Source organism: Chiloscyllium plagiosum, unplaced genomic scaffold (genome assembly GCF_037043375.1).
Source record: "Chiloscyllium plagiosum isolate Xiang-an unplaced genomic scaffold, Cpla_swu_hap1 HiC_scaffold_6, whole genome shotgun sequence".
NCBI lineage: Eukaryota > Metazoa > Chordata > Chondrichthyes > Orectolobiformes > Hemiscylliidae > Chiloscyllium > Chiloscyllium plagiosum.
Window position 1 is genome coordinate 92,823,115 of NW_028270144.1, and position 24,449 is coordinate 92,847,563.

The 24,449-nt window shown below is 41.7% G+C and overlaps 1 protein-coding gene across 1 annotated transcript in view; it reads right to left on the reverse strand.

Moving 5' to 3' along the window:
• ubl3a (ubiquitin-like 3a) overlaps window positions 1–24,134 on the reverse strand; it is a 111,430-nt gene extending 87,296 nt beyond the window's left edge. Inside the window, exon 1 of the mRNA XM_043692033.2 lies at window positions 23,581–24,134. Within this exon, the coding sequence (XP_043547968.1) occupies window positions 23,581–23,607 (27 nt within the window). The 5' untranslated portion in view covers window positions 23,608–24,134. The remainder of the gene's footprint in view (window positions 1–23,580) is intronic.
• Between the last annotated feature and the right edge of the window lie 315 nt (window positions 24,135–24,449).

A 24,449-nucleotide genomic window follows, 5' to 3' on the forward strand; every position in this document is an offset into this window, starting at 1 on the left:
CCATCTTGAGAAAGACCCTTTTATTCCCACTCTCTGCTTTCTGCCAGACCACTAATCTTCTATCCACGCTAGCACCTTAGGCCCTTATCTTACTCAGCAGCCTCCTGTGAGGCACCTTGTCAAAGGCATTCTTGAAGTACAGGTAGGTAACATTCATTGGTTTTCCTTGGTCTAACCTGCTTGCTACTTCCTCATAGAATTCTAGCAGGTTTGTCAGGCACGACCTCCCCTTGATGAAACCATGCCCTATTTTACATACACTTCCAAGTCTGGTAGCTACTTTGATCAATTCATTTAAGAGGAGATTTGGGTGCACGGAATCAATTCAAAAAAAGTGTACTGGAGATTGTTTCCTGGAGGTAAATGAGCTGTTTAATGAAGGTTAATTTAAGATTATATTTATGATCACTGAAATGAAGAACAACAAAAGGAGAATTTGAGAGGTACAAGATTCTTAGGGAAACTGACAACTGATACTGAGAAGATATTCCCTTTATGGAACAGTTTAAAAATATGGGGCCTCCGGTTTCAGATGTACAAGAAGGACTTCCTTCTGAGGACCATGAGTCTTTACAATTTAGCTCACAAAGACCAGCAGAGGCTACACCATCAAATATGTTCAAGGCCAAGTTAAACAAATTGATTTATTAGGAGTCAAGGGTTAGTGTGGGCATGTGGGAAAATTGCACAAATGTCAAAATCACATCAGTAATGGTCGAACTGAATGGGAGAACAGGTTCAAGGGGCAGGTAGGGAAATACCTATTTGTATGTCTATTTCTTATGATCTTACGCTATTTAGTTTGGATTTGTTCAGCTTGAGGAACTTGACGATAGAACCCTCTTTGGGTGGATATTAAAAAATCCCAAAGCACCTTTTCAGAGTGGAGCATTTTTCTTAATACCCTGGCCAATAATTCATCATTTAACAATCACCTGAAAAAAACAATTGGTGTAAAATGCATTATTACTTCTGACAACTTGTTGCATACAAATTTGTTGCTGTACTTCTTACATTATGAGACTAGCTGTCAATAGTATTCATTGATTGTCAAGAACCTAGAGACATTCTGAACGAAGGAAAAATGATATATATTATGTTTGCTTTAGTTTAAACACCAAGCAAAGATATTTTGATATATTTTCTTAAAAGCAAATTTCAAAACATATCTTAAAACAGTAATATCAGATTGCATGTTCTTTATAGATACATTTAATTAACCTTCTGGAGTGACAGCCATCTTATACTTGTTATACAATTTATGCTATGCAAAATCAGCTATAATAATTTTGCTGTTAATCATGGTTAAATAGTCCTTAATTAAAATATAATATTTAAGACCTGATTATCATAGAATGCCTGCTTCAAGTTAACCAGTTCAATTTAAAACATACTTGACTATTGTAAATTCAATTTTCCATCAAACCTACCTAGTAACCACTATTTCATTAAAGCATCATGTAATAAATTTGCTCAAAATTAATCTCGTAAAAGCGGAATGAAGTCATATTACAGCATCAATACCCTGAAGATAAATCAAGGGGAGAACATCACACCACACAACCCTGAAAGTCAGAACCCTTTGGGGATTGAAATATTCAAGTCAGAAATTCATTCCTCTACTTTCCTTCCAACTCTATAATCTACTCCTCCCTCCCCCAACCAATTGCACCTTTTAAAAAATATTTTGGAAATAGCAGGCTCTTTGTAAAATTTTACCTACGTGGAGTCATTAGAATTAAAATCTCAAATTATTTCTGATCGGAGTTAAATCTACATAATTGCAAACTTTTTGTTTTTAATTATATGCAAGTCTAAAAACTAAGAGAAAAATAACAAGACAATTGCCATTTAAGTTATGCTTGTGACACATTACGGGGACATGTCACATGGTACAATTAGTCAAACATAGTTTGTTATGGAAGGATTAATGACAGAAATATTATACTAACGGGAAAACCCAAAAAGAATCATTGCTGCATTTCTGTTACAATAAGACATGGAAGCAGAAGTAGGCCATTTATCCCATCAAGATTACTCTGTCATTCAATGAGATCAAGACTGATCAGAGATCCTCAACTCCATTCCTCTACCTTTTCCCCACAACTCTTAATTCCCTTAATGATTAGGAATCTGTTTTACTGTCTCTGCCCCAATAAACCTCGTTTGCAAAGAATTCCACAGATTCACTTACCCTTGAAGAAATTCCTCATCTGTCTTAAAGGGGTGACTTCTTATTCGTGAGATTTTGTCCACTGCTCCAATTCTCTCACACAATTGGAAACAACCCCTCCACATCTACCTTGTCAAGCCCCCTAATAATTTTGTATGTTTCAAAAAGGTTCTCTCTCTTTCTAGAGATTTAGTAGTTTCCAGGGATAATTAGATCCATTCTTTTGTTCTGTTTTCCAGTGGAAAAATAGTAATTACAGTGTATGACCAAATCATGAAATTGCGTGGCTTGGAGAGGAAGTTGAATGTAGCATTGCTACCACACCTGGCCTTCTGGGTGGCAAGAGCTTTTTAAATATATTTTCTCATAGGATGTAGACATCTCAGGCCAGCATTTGTTGCCCATCTCTACTTGCCCTTAAATGAGTGGCTTGCTAGGTCATTTAAGAGGGCTGTTAAGAGTCAACCACGTAACTGTGGATCTGGAATCACAAGTAGGCCAGATCATATAAGGATATCATATTTCATTCCCTACTCAACAATAATGATTCACATGGGTTGTTACAGCAATTGTAGATAGTTTCATAGTCACCATTATGGAGTCTAACTTTCAATTCAATTTAAATTCAACTGCTGTAATGGGATTTGAAAACATGCCCATGGTAAATTGTGCCTGGGCCTCTGGAATATCAGTCCACTCTGCCATCAAATTCAATGGTCTTGTACACAACCTAAGTGGAGGTCAATCATTACAAAGAGTCACAACACAGATCTACTTCCAGATTTTTCAAAGTCTCTACTTAACTTCCCCAATGTTTCTATAACATATGGTGTTTAAATACTTGATTACCTGAAGATTCAATCTTGGTCAAACATCAACTTCTTGTTCTCTATTATGGAGCATCTCCAGAGATTATGATCTATAAGCTGTGCCTCCCGTTAGCAATGCCTGATGTGCCACACAGTGAGGGACATCAGAGGATCCTTGAAAGGTTTGCCTGTAGGCCCTCTGTTCTGTTTACAAGAGGACACCTCTCACACCATCTTGCATAGGTGGCTATTGTTCATCCAGGTAATGTGACCCTCACAGTACAATTGACTCTGCAGTGGGCCGGTCATAATTCTGATGTTGGCTCGTTCTAGGAGTTCAATGTTTGCAATACAGCACTGCAAGCGAATTTTGAGAATGTTGAAGCAAGAGTGCTGAACTAGATTGGGGTCAGCATACGTTCCTGCATCACACCACTGGAGATTCAGAAGTGATTCAACAGGTTGCTGTCATATTTAACTTCCATATTGATTTGCACGAAGCTGGTACGCCATGACTAGGAACCCAGGTGGGCATCCAAGTGCATCAAGAATTCCTCAAGTTGATTTCTGCCCACAATGTCGAATGCCTTGACATGGTCTACAAATATGACAGACGGTTTTGCTTTGCTCACAACACTTCTCTTGCATTTGTTTGTTTGCAAGTACCATGTCAGTTGTGCTTCGATTGCTCTGAAACTGCACTGTCTCTCTGTGAGGGCAGTCTTCTCAAATGGTAAGTACAAGTTGTTAGAAGTACCCTATTCAGGATCCTCTCATCAAGGGAAGACTTAAGTAATTGTGTGGAAATATGGGATCTTATTCATAGCACGCTGTCCTAAGCTCATCTCGTAGTCAAGATTGCAAACAATCTGTTTTGGCCTTAGGCAGTAATCAGGGAGAGGGACAGAGTCAATAATGAGGTTGAGAGGTTTGTGGTGGAACAAGTACAGTGATTTGCCATTGCAATATTTATTTTGATACTTACATAAGCTAGTAGAGGACGTCAGTCTAGCAGTCTGACCATTTATGGGCAACATAAGTTCAACTTAGTGCCATTTATAAATAAAATTGTATGTTAGAGATTTTTTTTCCAAAACATCATTTTAGCTATCTTTATTCCTTCATTCACCAGATAAGGACATTACTATTATCTCCCCAGCAGTAATTCAGAAGGAGTGATATGTAGCCTTCCTTTACCACTTCAGTCTGTGGGGTAGAGGTACTCAGTGTTGTCAGGATGGGAATTGCGGGATCCAACAAAGTAGCAATTACAGTGTATGATCAAATCAGGAAGCGGAGAGACTTGGAGGAAAGGTTGAAGGTAGTGTTGCTACATTATCATGTGCTTTAATTTCTAAAAGCATTGCAGGTGCCTTAAATGCTTACGACTGCAGTGGGTTCTGGACGACTGCAGTGGGTTCTGGAAGACAGCCCACCATTACCAGTCCTCAATTTCCCTGAAACAGGTTATAAATTCAACATCCATATTTCTTGAATGAATTTTTAAAAAGATGCTAGTCTTCCTGCAAATCAGCTACATTATTTCATTCACACACAGACCATCCATGGCAATCTGTGTCAATAGGTGGTTGCAGGTAGTGACACCACGATATCACGGCAGACAAAATAGCCGATATCCATGTTTTGAGAAAAATAAGTTCCTGCAAGGAATAGCTCTCTTGCTATACTCATGAACACACTCACGTAGATGAAGAACCAGGGTGGGGGCCCTTCTCCTTGATGCTCTGGCCAACCTTTATCCCTCGACCAATATCACTGAAATCAGATTACCTGGCCGTTGCCAAACTCTTATTTCTCGGATTTTGCAGCACACAAACTGACTGCTAAATTTCTGACATTACAATAATTACACTGAAAACATACTTCATTGAGGGCAAATGTTACAAATAGCCTGTTCCACAGAGTGTAGCTGGTTTAAAGGAAGGCTAGCCCAATTCTAGAAAGATATTATGGGTCATTAATGCAGTTAGCTCTCCTTTCAAAGTTCACAGTTCTAAGGCTGTGCAAGACATTGTATAAATTTAAGTCGTGTCAGGGTGGAAAGGGTTCCTTTTCCCAGTCAGGCAGGGGTCAGCAGGTTTTAAGTCCTCTAACTAACCAATTAGATAACCACAGAGTCACCACCCTCTAGCTGAAGAAACTCCTACTCATCTCAGTTCTAAAGGGTAGCTGATTCACTTAGATGCTGTGCCCTTGGGTCCTAGAGTCTCCTACTAGTGGCAACATCGTGTCCAAGTCCACTCTATCAGGCTTCTCAGTATTCTCTAAGTTTCAATCAGGTTCCGCCACTCCTCTCCCCCCCCTCCCCCAAACTTCTCTACCAAATACAGACCCAGAGTCCTCAATCTGCTCTTCATTTGAAAATCTCTTCATCCTTGGAATCATTTTTCTCAACCTCCTCTGGCCACCGCGAGCATCACGCTTCAGATTTCTGAAGCCTTTCACCATAAAATAGTCTGCACCTCTATTCGTCCTACCAAAGTACATAACCTCACATTTTCCCACATTGTATTCCATCTGCCATTTTTAGCCCACTCTCCTAGCCTGTCTCAGTCCTTCTGCAGCCTCACTGCTTCCTGAATGCTACCTGTCTCTCCACCTATCTTTGATCATAAACAAACTTAGCAACAGTGTCCTCAGTTCCTTTGCCCGGATAGTTAGTGAATAAAGTGAATAGTTGTGGTCCCAACACTAATCACTGCGGAATCACTAGTCACCAGCCACCATCTTGCAAAAGAGCCCTTTACCCCCATTTGCTGCCTACCAGTAAGCCAACCCTCTATCCATGCCAGTATCTTATCCCTAACACCATGGGCTCTTGTCTTATTTAGCAGCCTCCTGAGCACCACCTTGCCAAAAACCTTCTGGAAACCCAAATAGATCACCCTCTACTGGCACTCCTTTGCCTAACCTGCTCGTTACCTCCTCAAAGAATTCTAACAGATTTGTCAGGCGTGACCATCCCTTGATGAAGCCATACTGACTCAGCCCTATTTTCCAAGCAATCCGCAATCTCATCTTTAATAATGGACTCCCATGTTCAAGTAATCTATTAACATTCAAAGAACATAAAAAGAAAGCACATAAGAAGTTATTTGGATAATGGCAACAAAGGATCTGTATCTAAGAATAAGCTACTTTAAAATAAGAATATAGTTAAATATCAGATTCAATTTAAAATAAGTTTATCTTAAATCTACTGAAGTCAGAAAAAAATTTCATATTGTTATGAGATGACAGTAAACAGTTTCAATAAAGTTATGCACAAAAAACATAACTTAATGAACGACTGCAACAGTTGATGCAATATACCCATGGTATAGCAATCAAAAAGTTATTTAACAATTTCTTGTTCAAGATCACACATTAGTTCCATTATAGACCTTTTTTTAAAAAAAAATGAATTCAGCAAGCTGCAATTAACTAGCAAATTTCAAATTGCTGTACTGTATCAAATAGAGGCAGGAAAAATCCAATTAGCAACCAGAATACTTGCACAGTGACAGGTTAAACATTATTAAGCCAAGGAACTCATTGTCATATTTAGCATATTGAACAAGTGCACAACTCAAATTCAAGGACAACTATCCATATCGCTCTACTGACACCCGTGTCCTGGCTGAAGGGGATGTGACATCATTGCTGAAATTATGCTATTGTAGTTAGGAGATTTTCCACCTTCCAGCAACTGCAGCTGTCAGGCTGAAGATTACCATCACGGCTAAAAATTAGAATGATTTTGTTATTCTACTCCCATTTACAAAACAATGACAGCAACACGAAAATGATAACTTGGGCACACTCACCTAACAAGCATAACCTATGAAACAATGTGATTCTGCAGGTCTCCTCATCTTTGGCCTAAGTGATATGAGTCACCAGAATTCCACTAAATACTTCGCTGGAACACAACAGATTCTCATGATCCTTAGAGAAGCTATTCCAAAGCCATCTTTAACTGAAGCCATTAACTAAATTTTCTACAACACAATTGTCAGGATTCAAAAACAACACTCCTCCAAGCACATATTTAAAATTTTGTAATAACCTATTCTTTAAACTTTCAGTTAGAAATTACTCACAAATCCACCGAAAACTTCAAAACCCTTAATACCAACATCCATGACAACTTCATGTGACAGAGAAGGCTCAGGGACAAAAGGCTATAATTCTGCTCTTTTATCATAAGAATAGATAGTGCTATTATTTTTTAACGGAGAAAGTGAGGACTGCAGATGCTGGAGATCAGAGCTGAAAACGTGTTGCTGGAACAGCGCAGCAGGTCAGGCAGCATCCAGGGAACAGGAGAATCGACGTTTCGGGCATGAGCCCTTCTTCAGGAGTCAGGCATGGGCCCTTCTTCAGGATTCCTGAAGAAGGGCTTGTGCCCGAAATGTCGATTCTCCTGTTCCCTGGATGCTGCCTGACCTGCTGTGCTTTTCGAGCAACACATTTTCAGCTATTATTTTTTAACATTTAGTCACCAATATAAATTCACTAAAATATTCTGCACTAATCTTTCCAACTCAATTCTAAAATTATTTTTTCTGATAAACCTGCTTCATATGAAGCACAATAGACTGCTGGAGGAATAAGTTCCTTAAGGCCATTATATGGATAGCATCAGTGTGCAACTCATCGATGAGTATGATGAGGAGTTATGTAATACATCAATAAATTGCAGTCAAAGTGGTTCTAGTTTTATTTTGTGTATTACCAAATCTAATTTCTTACTCATTTACTAAGTTGTGAAATTATTTAATTGTTTTGCAAACAGAAATCATAATTTTAGACAAAAGCTTGTAATATTCTTAACTTTCATTGATGGATCAAGAGTATTTTGTACACAAGATACAAATTGACCAATAGTGCCTCAGTTTCAGTTGGATCCTTGGTAAAGTATGAAAAAGTTGTGTTTTTAACCACAAGTTCGGTGACCTGATACGAAGGAGAATAGTCAGAAGTTTAGAAGACTCCACTTCACCGGTAAGAAGGAGCACAGGGTAAACAGAAGAAAGAAAATGAAATTAGAAATGCTCCACTGCTTTTTCTCATACATCCACCTGAATTTACTAATGCTACAAATTTGATTTCGTTTTCAAAGAAAACCAACTTTGGATGGGCTGGATCAGCTCCTTAAATGGACATCCAGAAAAGCAAAAGCTGAGAGGACCACAAAGGAGCACAGCAAAATGCTCATAAACTATTATTCAAAGTTACCAAATTATTCAAAGCAGTTTGAGTAACAAAATAACGTGTTGTATTCTTATTGGTTATGTATTATTATGCTGTATTATGAGGCTATAACTGAGCAGCAGAATTGACTGGGCTGCAGTTTCAGTAAATATTTTAAGCAAAACTGACAGATACCTGGAAATATAGTAAGGCTTACATTGAGAGCATCATATTGACATCCTGATTTAATCAAAATATTGGAAGCTGGTACTTAATTACAGCAAGTGTTTTCTATGATGTGCAATAATCACAGGGATAGTCTTGGTTATTCTTGGTAAGCTTCATTCACCTATCAATGCTATCAACACTGCCTTCCACCACTACCAACCCTACCAAAGCTATACACTAATCTCAAAACCAGTTCTTTCATAGCTAAGTTTCATCCATTCATGCAACATTTCCAACCCAAAGTCCCATTTTATAATATCCACTCTAACACTAGCCTACTGTGCACCCCACAAATTGTACAACTATCAAAGTCCTTAATTTACTGCAGTACATCTACTCTCATTTAAGATATCCCTGAACAAGCTCAGCCTGTCTTACTTTCTTTGTGTTAGAGTTGTTTTGCTAGATCAGAATAAACCAAGGAAGTGAAAACTGTTCTTTTGGAAGAATTAGTAAACATAATGCAAAAAGGCTGAAGGAAAACTGTCGAAAAAAGGAAACAGTGAGAAAGAAAACTGTACAGAAGGGTAAAATATTTAAAATGGCCTGTGTTTTATCAAATATGTTTCTTCAGGCGATTGCAGGAAACAAGACCGTGGAGAGTGGAGGAGTAGTCAACCAATTACAACAAAAAATGTGAATTATGCAAATTGATTCCCACATGGCATATTTAATCCAGTACTGGTATGTTTCTTGCTTTGACGTTGATAAGTGCAATAAAACAAAAATCTTACAAAAGTTATGAAGAGCCTCAACCATAAAGTGCACTTGCTGCAATAATTGACCATCTACATACAACATGGAAATACAGGCGCATCACACCACAGCACAAAATAATACACTAACTTCCACCTGTTTGCCAGTTAAAAGAATCAGGCACCATCTTTCCCGGTTCATCAAGGTTATCACCAAAACACCTTGACTGACAGTAAAGAAAAGATAAACAAAAGCCAGAAATCAAAGAAAAGTGCTATATCTTCATAAGAGTCTTCAAAGTATAATCAAGGATGTAAAACACAAAACATGCATTTGTATTTCCATAAAATATTTTAAAAGATCTAAACATGTGTTAACTGTTAAATAGTGATGTGTGTATGAAAACAAATCAGTCACTTTGTACACATATGATCCTATTACCAGTTTTAATAATTTTGAAAAGGAAGGAGTTGGCCAAGTATTTGCTCGTCAAAAGAAATCTTTAATATCCACTTGAACATAGAGACGCAAGTTTGGTTTCATGTTTAATCTAAGTTTCGCAATCCTCTTTCTCAGTGCTGCACTAACACATCACTTAGATCACAAATTCACCCTATCATTGTTAGGTTCTTTTTGTGTGGTTTCACACCCAAGATGCAATTCCCATATACCAATTTCTGCAAACAGTTAAAGTTTAATAAAGCTTGTACAAGCTAGGTGACCCCTCTGATACTCTTCGCAGGCATGCAAAGTCAAGTCAGAAGAGTGACCCTGAACAAAGAAAAGATATCCCCTTTATACAGGTCAGTTCGCAATGCTTACAGATAATCTGGCCACTCACTCCCCCAAAAACACGTTACCCCAGATACAATGGTAGGATGATCTCATCCTATGAGATAATGCAAATGTTCATGCCCAAATCCTGGGGAATCGTAATGCAGACAATTTCCTGACTCAGTGACTCCCCAACTCCCCAAGACAATGTAGGTGTCCTAGTGAGAATGTTTATATGGTATAAACAGGCAGGGAAAGAGTTAAGTTCTGAGTTTTGAGAAACAAGAGATTCAACTGAGCAGGACTCAGATCAGGCAAGATCTTACAGTTAACAATGGGGTGCTGGAGGCAAGGGTAATGGGTAAACAAGGAGGCAAAACAGACATTATGGAGAGCCTTTTAACAATATTGAAAGCATTCAGCACATAAGGTCAGCTAACAAGGGAAAAAGAATCCACTGTATGAGTCCAGTTAACAAAGTTAAGAACACCCATTATATGACAGTAAAGGGCTAGGCCTCTGCTATCGACACTCATTGATTGCAACAATCATCCAATTAATATGTATGTTGCCTTATCTGGATGCTCCTCCTTGTAAAATAACTACATAATTCATTGAGAAGCTGTTGCTCGAGACAAGACTGTGAACTCATGTCCCTGTGCACATGGGCGATCGTTCTCTCTCTCCAGGGCCTGCAATAAAGGAAGGTTAAACTGCTGTCTCCCAAGCATTTTGCTTCGACTGAAGGGGGAATGGGACAACAGTACTGGCGTAGATGGCAGGATTCAAATGGATACCCACGATCGGATGGTGTCAGCGGCCGCCTGGAACATCTGTGTTTAAGTGGGATTCGAGTTTTCTGTGTTTAAGTGGGATTCAATTAGTGAGTATCATTGTCAAATCTGAAACTGTTAAAGTACCTTTCGGCAAATGGGACAGACACTTGATAAATCTGGTCTTTTATCCCCGTTAGAAAAGTCTGTTGTGATAATCTTCATGATGAGTTAAATTATCATAGATTGAGCATCCAACTGAACAAACTGTTGGGAAATGAATAATGGCCATTGGGGGAATTTGGGATCTAGATAAATGTTCAAAAGCAGAGGCGAAGGTGTGGAAGTCTAATGTTTCACAAGAATGGAACGGTTTAATTACTAATTGGAAAACGGTGGCCACCTGAATAAATGAAAAATCCCACCAAATTTCTTGGGAACACATTGCTAAATGTAAAAATATTCCTACTACTGATGATTAAGGGAAAACCTGTCATTGGGAGGTTTTGAAGGCATTATGTGAAATGTACAGTCTTAAATCTAAATCTGCTAAAGACAAAAGTGAGAAAAGTGTCTCTCGGGCACCACTAGATGCCAGGCTTTACTTGATAGTGGGGAAGATTCTAATGAAAATTGTTTGCCCCGTAACCGTCCTAAAGCACCGATGGTGAACCTTTACCCCAAATCTGAATCACCTCCACCCTACAATCAGTCCCAGAATCCCCCCCCCACCCCTTCCCACCCCCCCACAACAAAGCTCCAACACAGCTCCTCTAATTATTCGCCAAACTCCCCCTCCCAGCCTTAAAGGCTCAACCCAGTAATGCTTTTACCCCAGTCACATACACTGATCCTATCCGTTGCTGGACTCGCAGTCGTTCTAATCACAGTAAATCAAAATTGAAGCCTATTCCTAATACCCTCCCAGCCACCAGCCAGAGTGGTTCCCAGAAACATCGACAAAATATGTATTTGACTGGGTGCCCAGATCTTGATTCCCCGAGTAGTGGGCCCAAATTGGACTCTGATGCTGGCTTCCCCATGAATACTGTTGTTATGACTAATCGCCCTGATAGCAGGTTCCGCCACCCAGAACCTGAACCACTGCAAAAAGTATCCAATCCGGACCCCAACGACATAGATCAAAGGCCCACAATCCCCGTCTGTACCCCATGGAAACCACAGGAAACGTGGATAATTAAGAATGATGGCCCGGACAAAAAGACCCAACCCGAATATTTTATTGAACATCTCATGAGTACTATCCAAATCTACCAAGCCACATCCTGGACAACATTTAGTCTCTGTTGCATGACGCTCACCTCTGGCGAGCATGAAAAATGGCAACAGTCTTTGGGTAACCATGCAACTTGGGAAGCCTATCCTGCTGCCGTCCCAAGAGTAAATGATCAGACAGATGCAATCCAAAATGTCCTGCGCTGCACCCTTCAAAAACCCATTGATCATACTAAAATTCTAAACTGTAAACCTCAAAGATGAAGATAGTTCTGTTCCACTTATGCCACCTATACTGGCAATATCTCCTCTAATGCGGGTAACATCTCGGCCCAGTTAAATGCACTCTTAATTCATTGTCTCCCTAATGAAATCGATAAATCCATCTGTACTCATGCCCTAGATTGGTCAGAAAAACGTAGGTCCCAGATGAAATTACTGGTCACCCACTTCTTCAGTTTGAATAATTTCGGCCCGCCTGTGTCTGTTAAGCACGGAGTGGTTCACAAACCTGTCTGCGATATGGCCCCACAATATGACATTGCAGGCTATCAAATGGAACCACTGCCCTGTGTCCCAGGATGAGCTAATCCATACAGCCACGGCTATGCCACATCCCCTAATGGTCCTGTGAAAACCCCCTATACACCAGGCGTCCCTTTTCGTCGTGGCCCGGACACACGGGATTTGAGATCCGGGCCGGAGACCTCTACGTGTCCCCGAGACATATTGTTTCACCTGTGGTTCCTTTGGCCACTGGAGGCATGACTGTCCACATAGACAGAAGGGCTTATGCCCGAAACGTCGATTCTCCTGTTCCCTGGATGCTGCCTGACCTGCTGCGCTTTTCCAGCAACACATTTCCAGCTCTGATCTCCAGCATCTGCAGACCTCACTTTCTCCTCAAAGATGTCCACATAGACAGCCCTTTGTCAGGCACATTGGACCCCATCCCCCCTGCAATGCCCAGGCAGAACCCTGACCGCCATGCCCCTCTCTCCACCCGCAACCCGTTTTCTCACTGACTGGCATTCGGCAGAGAAGACCCCTGTCTAGAAAAACAGAAATTTTCCCGTCCTCACCTCCTCTTCTGAGGAGGAGCCCATCCCTTACCTTTGGGTTAGGTCTGCCTGATTACCCTTCCTCTTAGATAATGGTCTATATCCTCTGTGCTAAATGCCGACGTCTGCTCACAGTACCAATTCCCCTTAACTAATAAAAAACTGCTCCACTTTTTTTTTAGATTACTTAGTGTGGAAACAGGACCTTCGGCCCAACAAGTCCTCACCGCCCGCCGAAAAGCAACCCACCCATACCCCTGCATTTACCCCTTACCTAACACTACGGGCAATTTAGCATGGCCAATTTACCTGACCTGCACATCTTTGGACTGTGGGAGGAAACCGGAGAACCCGGAGGAAACCCACGCAGACAGGGGAGAACGTGCAAACTCCACACAGTCAGTCGCCTGAGGCGGGAATTTCACCCGGGTCTCTGGCGCTGTGAGGCAGCAGTGCTAACCACTGTGCCACTGTGTCGCCTTTCCTCCCAGGTCCAGGAATTCCCCTTGATCTCTAAGCTCACAGTTCATTATGGGCAACAGAGTTCCCTTATTCAGTTTGCAGTCACTCCCTCTCTAGGCTTTAACCTTGTTGGTAGAGACATTCTCTGCAATTTGAATCTACCAGTCACTTGTGCGGATGGGGGGGGGGATTAGTATTCCTAGTAATACTGACCATCACGCCCTTTGGGTACACAGGCCATCCCAATGGTGGTCCTTGGACATCTCCGACTTTTCCCTGCCTCCTGACGTATCCCCACCCAATGAAAAATTCAAACCTCACGTTACTGTTGCATACAATCCTTCTGGACGTTCTGATATACTAAAGGCCCTATTTGCCCCTTAGGATGGAACTTTCCCATTATGATCTATGCTCTTGTCAACGGCAATGCTGGGTCTGTGCTTGCTGTTAAAGTGCCTAGTTTCCTTTGGCACCAGTCACCGGGCGTCAGCCCCCATGTGTACAATGCTTGTGCTGGACGGTCATGTGGCCCGTGAAATTGTGCCCATGGTTTTTAATGCCCTGGCTAATACCAACCCTGTACTCTGCGGTAGTCCACAATGGTTCAGATGGGATACTATTCTCTGCTACTCCTTGTTAAGTTCATGGCATGGAACCCTCCATCACCATCAGCCTTCCACTGACCCCACCTCCTTCCCCACCACTCAAGGTCTGGGCTAAATCCAAGACAGGCGTTGAGTTGACCTCAGACGATCCTGTCGTTATAAGCCTACTGGAAAATATTACGCCCCCACACATCTTGCAGTATCCCCTGAAAAAGGAAGCAACAAATAGAGTCTGCCCCCTGATAAAGTCCCTCTTGCAACAAGGTGCCCTTGTCTTTCACCTTGTAATACCCTAATCCTCGGCATTCCCAAGCCAGAGAGACCTGACTGGTGTCTAGTTCAGGACCTTTGGTCCGTGAACAACATTATTGCGCCCCTCCATACCACCGTCCCTTACCCTGCCACCATCATGGGGCAGGCTCTCACTGCAGCCAGCCAGTTCACCATCATTGATTTACAGCATGCCTTTTTCTCTATCCCTCCACATGAAGAGTCACAGTACTTCTTTGTCTTCACATTTGAAGACAGACGGTATACCTGGACCCGTTTACCACAAGGTTTTATCTACTCCCCCATCATTTTCTCTCAAACACTGTGGTCAACTCTGAGACTTGGAAATCCCTCCGGGTTCTGCCCTGGTCAAATATATTGATGACTTACTTTTTACAAGTAATTCCAATGAAGCCAATAATGCTGACACAAACTTCCTTTTAATGCGCTAAGCTTAAACGCGGTCAATCAGAAGTCAACTTTTTGGGTATTTTACTGAGCACTCAGAACAGCTCTCTCACCCAGGACAGAGTGTGCCCTATCACCCTAATCCCTACCATGGGAAAGCCCAAACAGATGCATAAATTTCTTGGATTAATTAATTTCTGCAAGCAATGGATCCCAAATGTCACTCGCCTTACGAAAATCCTGAGCCCACTGGCCTTGTCCAACGTAGCCTCATGTTTCACTTTCAGTTCGGAACAGTTAAATGCATTTAGAGTCTTTAAAAGGCTGTCCTTTCTTCCCCACCAGTGCTGGGACAACCTTTATATGACCGACCCTTTTACTTCTATGTGTCCATTGTTGATGGTTGCGCATCTGCCATCCTGGCACAGTCCCATGGCGGCAGCAAGCGACCCACAGCTTATTTTTCGGCCCAACTCAACCTGGTCGCCCTCTGGTTCCCCCCCGCACCTGGATTCTGCCTGCCGTTTACCTTATGGCCATTGCTGCAGCGAACCTGACCCTCCAGTAGACTGTCACTGTGTACTCTTCCCATATGATCACAGCCCTTCTGACAACTCATGAAACACAGCTTCTGACACAGGCACGCCTTAGTAAATATGAGATAGCCCTACTTCACAACCGTTTCTTGACCTGTGCCTACTACACAACCATTAATCCTGCTACATTTGTTACTCATTCTCCCAAAGAATTCTCCGAACCCTCTCATTCATGTCCAGAACTAAATCACTTCTTGACCAGCCCTCGTCAAGATTTAACTGATGTGCCCCTGGTCACCCCCTGATCTCATGTTTTACATTGACAGCTCTGTTTCAGTTTCTACAGATGACAGACGCCTCTCCAGTTATGCTGCTGTCTCTGACTCAGCAGCATTGTGCCCGGCTGTCTCTGCACAGAAAGCGGAACTTTTTGCCCTTACGCATGCCTGCATTTTGGCTACGGACAAAAATCTCCACACTGATTCTTGTTATGCCTTCGGTGTAGCCCATGACTTTGGGGCCCTGTGGGCTCAGAGAGGGTTCCACACTTCCTCAAGCACTTCCATCTCCAACACCTGTGTATACTGAAAATCTCTTACGAGCCATCCTTCTCTCCAAAAAGCTAGCCATCATCAAATGTGTTGCTCACCTTCATAACGGTAGTGCTGTTACCGACAGGAACACAAGGGCCAATTTGGCAGCCAAGTAGGCCGCAGCCTCACAACCCTGGGTAGTAGACACGGATGCATATGCTATGCCAGTTCTCCATGGCTAAGGAGGTCCAGACATGTCCACTATTTCATAACTTCAGGGGGAATCCCCTGCCGCAGAAAAGGATATGTGGCAGAAACATTGTTGTATACAATCCCGTCATAGGTTTCTGCCAAACCCCGGCTGGACAAACATGCATTCCAGAGACCTTCTACCTTTACTCGTTGACAATCTACACACAGACACTCACTTGGGAAAGGAGGGAATGTGTATGCTCTTATTATGAACATGGTGGAGCCCAGACCTAAATAAGGCAGCTGGGACCAGACATTGTCTTATATGCCAGAGGGTTAACCCAGGAAAACCGATTCGATGTACCAAAGAAGAATTCCAATTCCAAGTGGCCCCTTTCGACACTTTACAACTGGACTTCATACAATTATCACAAGTACAGTGCTATAAATATTGCCTTGTTATCACAGATACATTCAGCAAATGGATAGACGCTTTCCCAACAACCAATAACAAAGTATCTACAGTGACCCAAATTCTCCTGAAAGAAACAATTCCCTACTTTGATGTGCCTCAATGACTATCATTTGATAATAGACCACATTTTACTGGAAAGATCAGCCAAGAACTGTGTACCATCCTCAACATTGACCAACAGTTCCATTGCGCATATCATTCTAAGGCAGCAGGAATAGTGGACCATGCAAATGGAATTCTGAAGGACAAACTTACTAAACTTACTCTAGAACCATGACTACATAAGCATTACTCCTCAGGTCTCACAGCAGCTAAAATAATATATGGTCTCCCTGGACGAGCTCCATGGGACGGCAACCAGGCCCCACCACCCCAGATTGATCTGCATGTAATGGGAAATGAAATGCAGCACTATTTCAAACAACTAACAATGTCTCTAAAGTCTCTCCACTCACAGATGAGGGAAACCACCAAACCAAACCACCCCCCCCACCGCCCCCGATTGCGACAGTGACTTGGAAGGAGAAGAAACAGGTGAGTGGGTCTTAATCTGAGACTGGGAAAGGCCAAATTGGGACCCCACTGGAAAGGACCATTCCAGGTGTTGCTCCAAACCCCCACTGCAGTGAAGGTTAAAGGAAAGGTTTGCTGGATTCACCTGAACGACTGTAAACGGTGGACAACAGACCAAAAGGAGGAGGAAAAGGATTAAGAAAGTCTGATTAAAAAAAATAACTTTAATCTGATCTCTGTCTTGTCGACCCTGCGATTGATACATTGCATGCTTCTACACTTGCCTCTGACAAGGTGACAGGATGGGGTTGTCAAGAGAGCTTAGCAGGAATACGTCTACTTCTCTCTAACCAGGGTACCGAAGGGAGGGTCAAGATTTGCAGCAGCGTAGACATAACCAAATCCATCATTTACACAGGGGAGACGTTCTCACTTGTAACAATTTGCCCAGACAAATCACAAGTTGATCCTGGACCAAAGAAATCTGTGGCAACTCCCCTGTTGGCATTGGGGCTGCAAGTTTGACTTTACCTGCAGAGGAGACTCCTGGAAGAGAGAGATCATCACTTACTGTATGATGGGAAGTGCTATGGGGAGGTCCTGGAAAATAAGCCTTCCCTGTAAGAAACATCTCCCCCCCCCCCCCCCATCATATCCATGACTCAGTCCCGCAGAGCCCTCCTCTATATGGAACAATCTGTACTGACTATCCAGGAATACACGGTCGGCAATTATTTCTACCAAGTCTATTAATGGCTGTACAGCCATGGCACCGTTGCTTGCTTCCCCAGCCCACTGGAGTGAACTCTCCCTTCTCGAATTTTCCTCAGTGGGACTGCGGCCTACATATCAGTGTGCTCTGGCCAGTAACAGTTTGCCACAGTCCCAAAGATTAACTCTTCAGTACGAACCTGCACGTGGCAGATTGCATTATCTTCCCCAACCTTCTGACCACATGGACAGGGATTGGCTAAAGGGAAATATATGGCAAAGAGGGAAACTCCCCAGTAACCACCTGGGATATGAAAGATGGGATTGGATTGGGATGTTCAGAAATGTTCATCTGCATTGAAAAAACCCTTGCCTTTACCGCTCTTGCCACCTTCACAAGTGCGGACCTATTCAGGACATGTGAGGTGTAAATTGCAATTCCAACAGATCCAATTGTATTCCCTTCAGAAGAGGGGAACAGCTGCTATGTGGGGGAACAGCTGCTATGTGGAAAAAATCAATCGTACCCACCTTACAGTGGATGACCGTGTCTTTGCCCTTCCTCAAAACAGAGAAGAGGTTAAGGAAGCCTCGTGCCCCACTGGCATCACATCTGCCTGGATTAATCATGGTTACTCTCATGATAAGGGCTGTTTAGAAACGCTTTTTGCAGATCCAGGCTGCTTTTCCTTCTTCAGCGGTATGGCCACAAACTTCCTAGAGTCGCCTTACCCCCACTCGGTGGCCATTGGCACCCTACTCCCCAGGACTGTACCCTGTCCGGGGCATTAGCACGTGGCCGTCAGAAACGTGATACCTCTGAGGAATTTTGTGCTGCCTATAAAGACCTTCCCACCTTTACTGCAGGACAGGCAGCTGGTTACAGTGCAGCAGGCCTTTTCTCCCTTGGGACTTCTGGGGCTAATGTGTCCGCCCACAACCATAACTATCTCGCATGCTGACTTACCATGTTGGGCAATGCTACCCGAGGGGCACTCAAGGACATCACCCAACCTGAACCAACTCAGACCTTTCTCCATGCAAATTCGCTATGCATTGGATCACTTCCTTGCCCGCCAGGACAAATGTATCACAGGTCTGGACAATGTCACTTGCTATATCCAGAAGACAGATGAACAATTAGGAGGGTAAGGGATGGGCCGGGTGGGGGGACTGGGGGCTCGGAGGGTGGAAGAACTGACAAGTTAACATGGCTATTTACGCAGGAGTAATTATAATAGGAATCTCTCTGCGAATAGCTGTTCTGAAATACATCTTACATCGAATGATCGACTCCATGCAGGGAATATTTATAACAAGACGGGCTTTGGTGACCTGATACCCAGCTATTGAGGATTTATATGACAACAGGACTGACATTAGCTCCTATGCCATTGGTTATCATGAAATGATAAAAGGAGGGAATGAGAATGTCAATAGGGTATAAGCAGACAGGGAAAGAGTTAAGTTCTGAGTTTTGTGAATCAAGAGATTCAGCTGAGCATGACTCAGATCAGGTAAAAGCTTAGAGTTAACAATGAGGTGCTGGAGACAAGCGTAATGGGTTAACAAGGTAGAAAAGCAGTCATTATGTAAAGCCATTTAACAATATTGAAAGCATTCAGTATGCAAAGTCAGCTAACAAGGGGAAAAGTATCCACTGTATGAGTCCAGTTAAAGCTAAGAACACACATTGTATGACAGTAAAGTGCTTGGCCTCTGCTATCAATACTCGTTGATTGTAACGAGTATCGAATTAATACGCATGTTGCCTTATCTGGATACTCCTGTCTGTAAAATGGCTATATAATTCATTGAGAAGCTATTGTTCGAGAGAAGACGGTGATCTCATGTCCTGTACACATGTGCAATTGATTTCTCTCTCTCTCCCTCCAGGGCCTGGAATAAAGGAAGGTAAAACTACTGTCTCCAAGCGTTTTGCTTTGACAAGGGGAAATGGGACAATGCTGCAAATGAGTTCTGGCTCCATTTTATCCTCAGACAACGTAGGTGTGATAGGCCTCAGCATCGGGGATGATCATGCAAGCGAACCGGATTGGTTGGAGATGGTTATGAAAGTATGGACGAGATTAAATGAGAGTTTAATTTGATAATAGGAGGGGGAAGTATGACTGCCTCAATAGAGTAGGTGTCATTTGCATTCCTGCATGAATGTCATCCCCACCCATTTTCAGAACATTCAGTCAGTGCAGTTTAACCCTTTACTGTTACTTTAACGTCCAGAGAGATATTCCCATTTAATCTTTTAACATTACATCATGGGACTCAACGTAACAAATCCCAAAAGGAAATCAACATCAGATATGTTGCTTAAGTATGTCACCCAGTTAAGTTATGAATTTATAACACACTAGAACAATTGTCAAATGCATATTATATAGAAGAAGCTGAAACTTAACCCATTTCTCATCCAATTAGCCCCTGCAACAAAAATTTGAATAGGACAATAAAAAACATTTTAAACCTTTACAAATCAGTGACACTACTTTAAGATTAGAAGCAACTAGCTAATCATCCTATGAAATCATCATGATTTGGGTAGCCAGGCAGGAAGAATAGGCAACTACAGCCTAGTCTTTAAAGGCTTACAAACTTTTGTTGGCAGACAAATTTTACATTATGCATTCACAACCAACAAACCAGTGTTTCCAGCATCTGCAACACTGTGCTTTTATTAAACCCCTCTTTATGTCTGCTTGCATATTGTGCAGTATTGTTTAATCAACCTATTCAGATAGGTCATAACACACCTCTGGGCAGATGGAATTTGAACAAGGACCATCTGGCCCAGAGGAGGGAGAATACCACTACCACAGGGCCCCTCGAATATATACTGCAAAAATCATTTTTTAATTAACATATTTGATGACACACCTTTGGTGCACGTAGGATATGACCTTTCCTGTCTGGCCCAAAGGTTGGGAATGACCAATCCCCCCAAGATTTCTCAGAAGTGATCACAATGGACTAAAGTCCACATGCTGTCAGTAGTAATAACAACCTGTTTGGGCATTTTATGATCCACCCGTGGGGCAGATAGGACTTGAATCTGTATTTAATGGCAAACAATTTAGGGACACTACCACACCACAAGAGGCATCCAGACTTTATTTTTAACAAGGTTTTCAGATATGATATGACACACCTTTACAAAAGGATGACTCAAATCCAGTCATCTAGCCCAGAGGTAGATACATGACCACAACAGCCCTCTGGACCTGATATTATTTGAACACAGAGGAGTTCCCAATAAATACAAATCACCTGATGCAATTAAACAATCACAATTCACATGCTTAGTACAGTACTGGCAAAAGTTCCTTCTCCTTTTAAGTCATGTTCTGAATATGCTGTCAGTTGTCACAGGGAATAAAGCTTGGGAATGTTCATCTCACAACTGACTAGACAAATTACAGACTTGCTCAAAAATGAACGAATCTAAAAGATTATTACAAACTGTCACTTCAAGTCTCAAAATCAACAGAAAATCAGGAGACAATTACCAACTGCATAGCATACAAAACGCACAAAACAAACTTAAAATTAAACAAACAGAATCCCACCTATTCCAATTAATCCTATTTTTGCTTTTTAAGGTGAAAAAATCAAAGTGAAGTAGTGTCCAAAACGGAGAATCTGCAAAATTTTATGAAGCTATTTTCCTGAAACAGCGAGGTCCCTAAGGTCACACCTCTGTCTCTTTAAGCTTACCTGCCTTAAGATTAAAAACTGAAGTTAATATTTTCCATTTACTATTAAGATCTCTCCTAGCTCCAAGTAATAATTGATTCGCCTGACTTGCATATAGTCTCAGCAAGTCACCCAATTCTAAGGGAGGGACTCCAAGGATTAGACTGCGGTAGAGACATAACATTAGTATTAGCTAGGAACATCATAAACTTAACTCCAATTCCACAGTTTTAATTATGAACGGACCTTCACAGATGTCAGAATGACATATGCATACCTTGTGTAAAAGCTGCAATCAACTGCAAGCTGTAATGTTTAATTTATAGCTTTTTTTCATACGCTATATAAAGAGTGTCTGTAATGTTTAACTTTTAACTTTGTTCCTTATTTCTTTCCACCTTAAGTTTTTGTACCTAGATACTTGTACCTAGGATGGCGCCATGTGTGGTGACAATGAAAAATTTCACTGGATTCCTGCACTTTTATATTTGAATACACATGACAATAAAGTCTAAATCTTAAACTAGCCTAACTTCAGCTCTAAAAGAACAACGTTCTAATTCATATCAAGCTCCCTTACATTATTGCCTTGACTACTTGTCTCTCTCTCTCTCCCAACCATTGCGAAAAGAGCCCTATTACATAATCTAAGTAAATTAAAAAGTTTTAAATAATCAATGATAATATTTTTACACTAAATGAGATTGGTGCAAACAATTATTTTCAAATCTCAAAAATTAAACAAATTGTATTTCAGCAAACATTGGATTTTACTGTCTTTACAGTTCACTGCTTGATTTAAGAAGTTATTTACCGCACGACTGAAACAGATTGATTTTTTCTTGTAGCATGTCTCTTGGGAAGTAGCTACAAAGAGTAACTCGGCAAAATCTGCAGTGATTTTAATGTGCATCCGACTGCTGTAAAAACTAATCTGTAATGTGAAGCGGCCAGCTTCCACGTCCATGGGAGCAGCACAGTACTATAGAAATAATAGATGGCACCTTTGAATGCATGGAAAAGTTTGGAGAACATATAATCCTGGCTCACTATTGAGAGTGAACTTGACCGGAGGTACTGACTTTCACATAAAGAGGTCCTACATCTCTTAGATGAACTCAAATTCCCAAAGTAGCATTTTGCAGAGCAAAGTGATCATTGCTGATGTGCTGGCCAATCTGATTGCTCATACAACATTGCTGAAACAGATTACTGCATTCTGTTTGCAAGACCTTTCTGCATGCAAACTCAAAGCTGCATTTCCGACATGATAAAAATGACTACACTTCAAAGAGTATTTAACTGGCTGTAAAATCATCTGGTACTTAACAAAGGAACTATATCTTACATCCAGTTACAGATATTATGTAATCATTTCAAAATTGTTAATCTCTACAATCAATTTCACTTACAAATGCCAGTCACAAAAGAAGGAAATAAAACGTGAAGAGTTAGTTATTTAATAAAATTAGTAGAACAAAATAATGAAAAATATTGGTTATTTATTACTATTTCTTAATAATATTTGTGGTTGCTGTTTTAGAAAGTTGGAAGCTTAGAGTTCTACAACCTCATTTAATCCCCTGAAATCAAACATCAAAACAAATGAGATTGGTTAATATCTATAGTTAGATTATTCAAAAACTCCAGTCATTTTTTCTTCCCTAACATCGAAAAATCGGAACCAACCAACGACCAAATATTGCTTCACCATAAAAAAACACTCCATATAATTCCTCACATTTTAACTTGTACATTATTATTGTATATGCATCTGAGAGAATGCAATCGTGCATGAAACACACTTTCAATGGTCGAAAAATTAGTCTGTCAAATTACGTATCAAAAGGTAAGCATATATAAACCGGTTTTGTTGCATTTTATCCCCTCGCTGGCTTAAACAACATCCAAAAGCAGGAACCACCCGATTACATATGTACATAAAATTTATTAACGCACGAAGAATTTGAGAGGACGCATTGTTTCAAAGCCCCACTGATTATCCCAACCCGTTCAAAATACATCACCAAATAAAATTTGCATCCAGGAAATAACCGCAATCCACGGCTCCCTGGTTACAGTTAAATTAGTCTTCACTTCGAGATGATTAGTCACAGAAAGGAGAGCTCACCTTCGCAAACACAACCCTTTAACATAAACAAACTGCGAACTTGGAACTGACAGCGGAAGAATAAATAAAATGTGCAATATTTCTTACCATGTCCGCCGGTATACAGCTTGACATTTTTAACAGTATCCGTTTATGAGACGACGAATGCCTGGAATATTCGCAGATCAATCTGTTCAGTCTCCAAACTCCCCCGGCGCAAGGGACGGAATTCAATCCAAAAAGGAAGGAAAAATAAACAAACAGAAACTCAGAACCGAGCACCAGCTCTGTCTTCCCGATTCACAGGAAAAATACGAGGAAGGCTGAGCAAAAAGCGAGAGATGCCCGCGGGAAGGCTCGTCATTAAATGTAAAAATGTGCGAATTGCCCCAACTGTAAACGGAGCAGAGCCGGGCACAAACTTGCTTCCACCGCAAGTTAAAGAGAATCAGAAGCGGGGGGGGGGGGGGAGAGAACACCAAACAGAAATATCCTGTAAAGCAGGCGGCTCACAATCGAGTCAACACTTTTAGCACTGACAAAATCAGAATCTCTACGTTGCCCCTTTCATATTCCGGAAAGACAGCTTTGCTAAGTTCTCATTGTGTTCCTCTGCAAGACGACACCAGCCCAGCCGCTCGTCCTATCATCTTCCCCTCTCAAACTCAATATGGCGTACAGGGAGAAGTCTGATTGCTGAGCGACGGGGCCTTGCGTCGTTTCCGGTCCAACGGGCACACGCGGGGCATTCCGGGAGTTGAAGTCGGCACCGGCGACGGATTGCGTCTGTGTTGAGCGCAGTTGGCAGACGATGTGACTATAACTCCCAGAAGACAGTGCGAACGCAATGCCGCATACGGAACGCATTGGCGATGCTCTCCGTACGGCAGCGACACGTCTCCGTGTTTCGCGCATGTGCTTGGACATTTAAAGGTGGAGGGCAGTAAGGAGTTAAGATTTAGGATAGTGAACTGTTT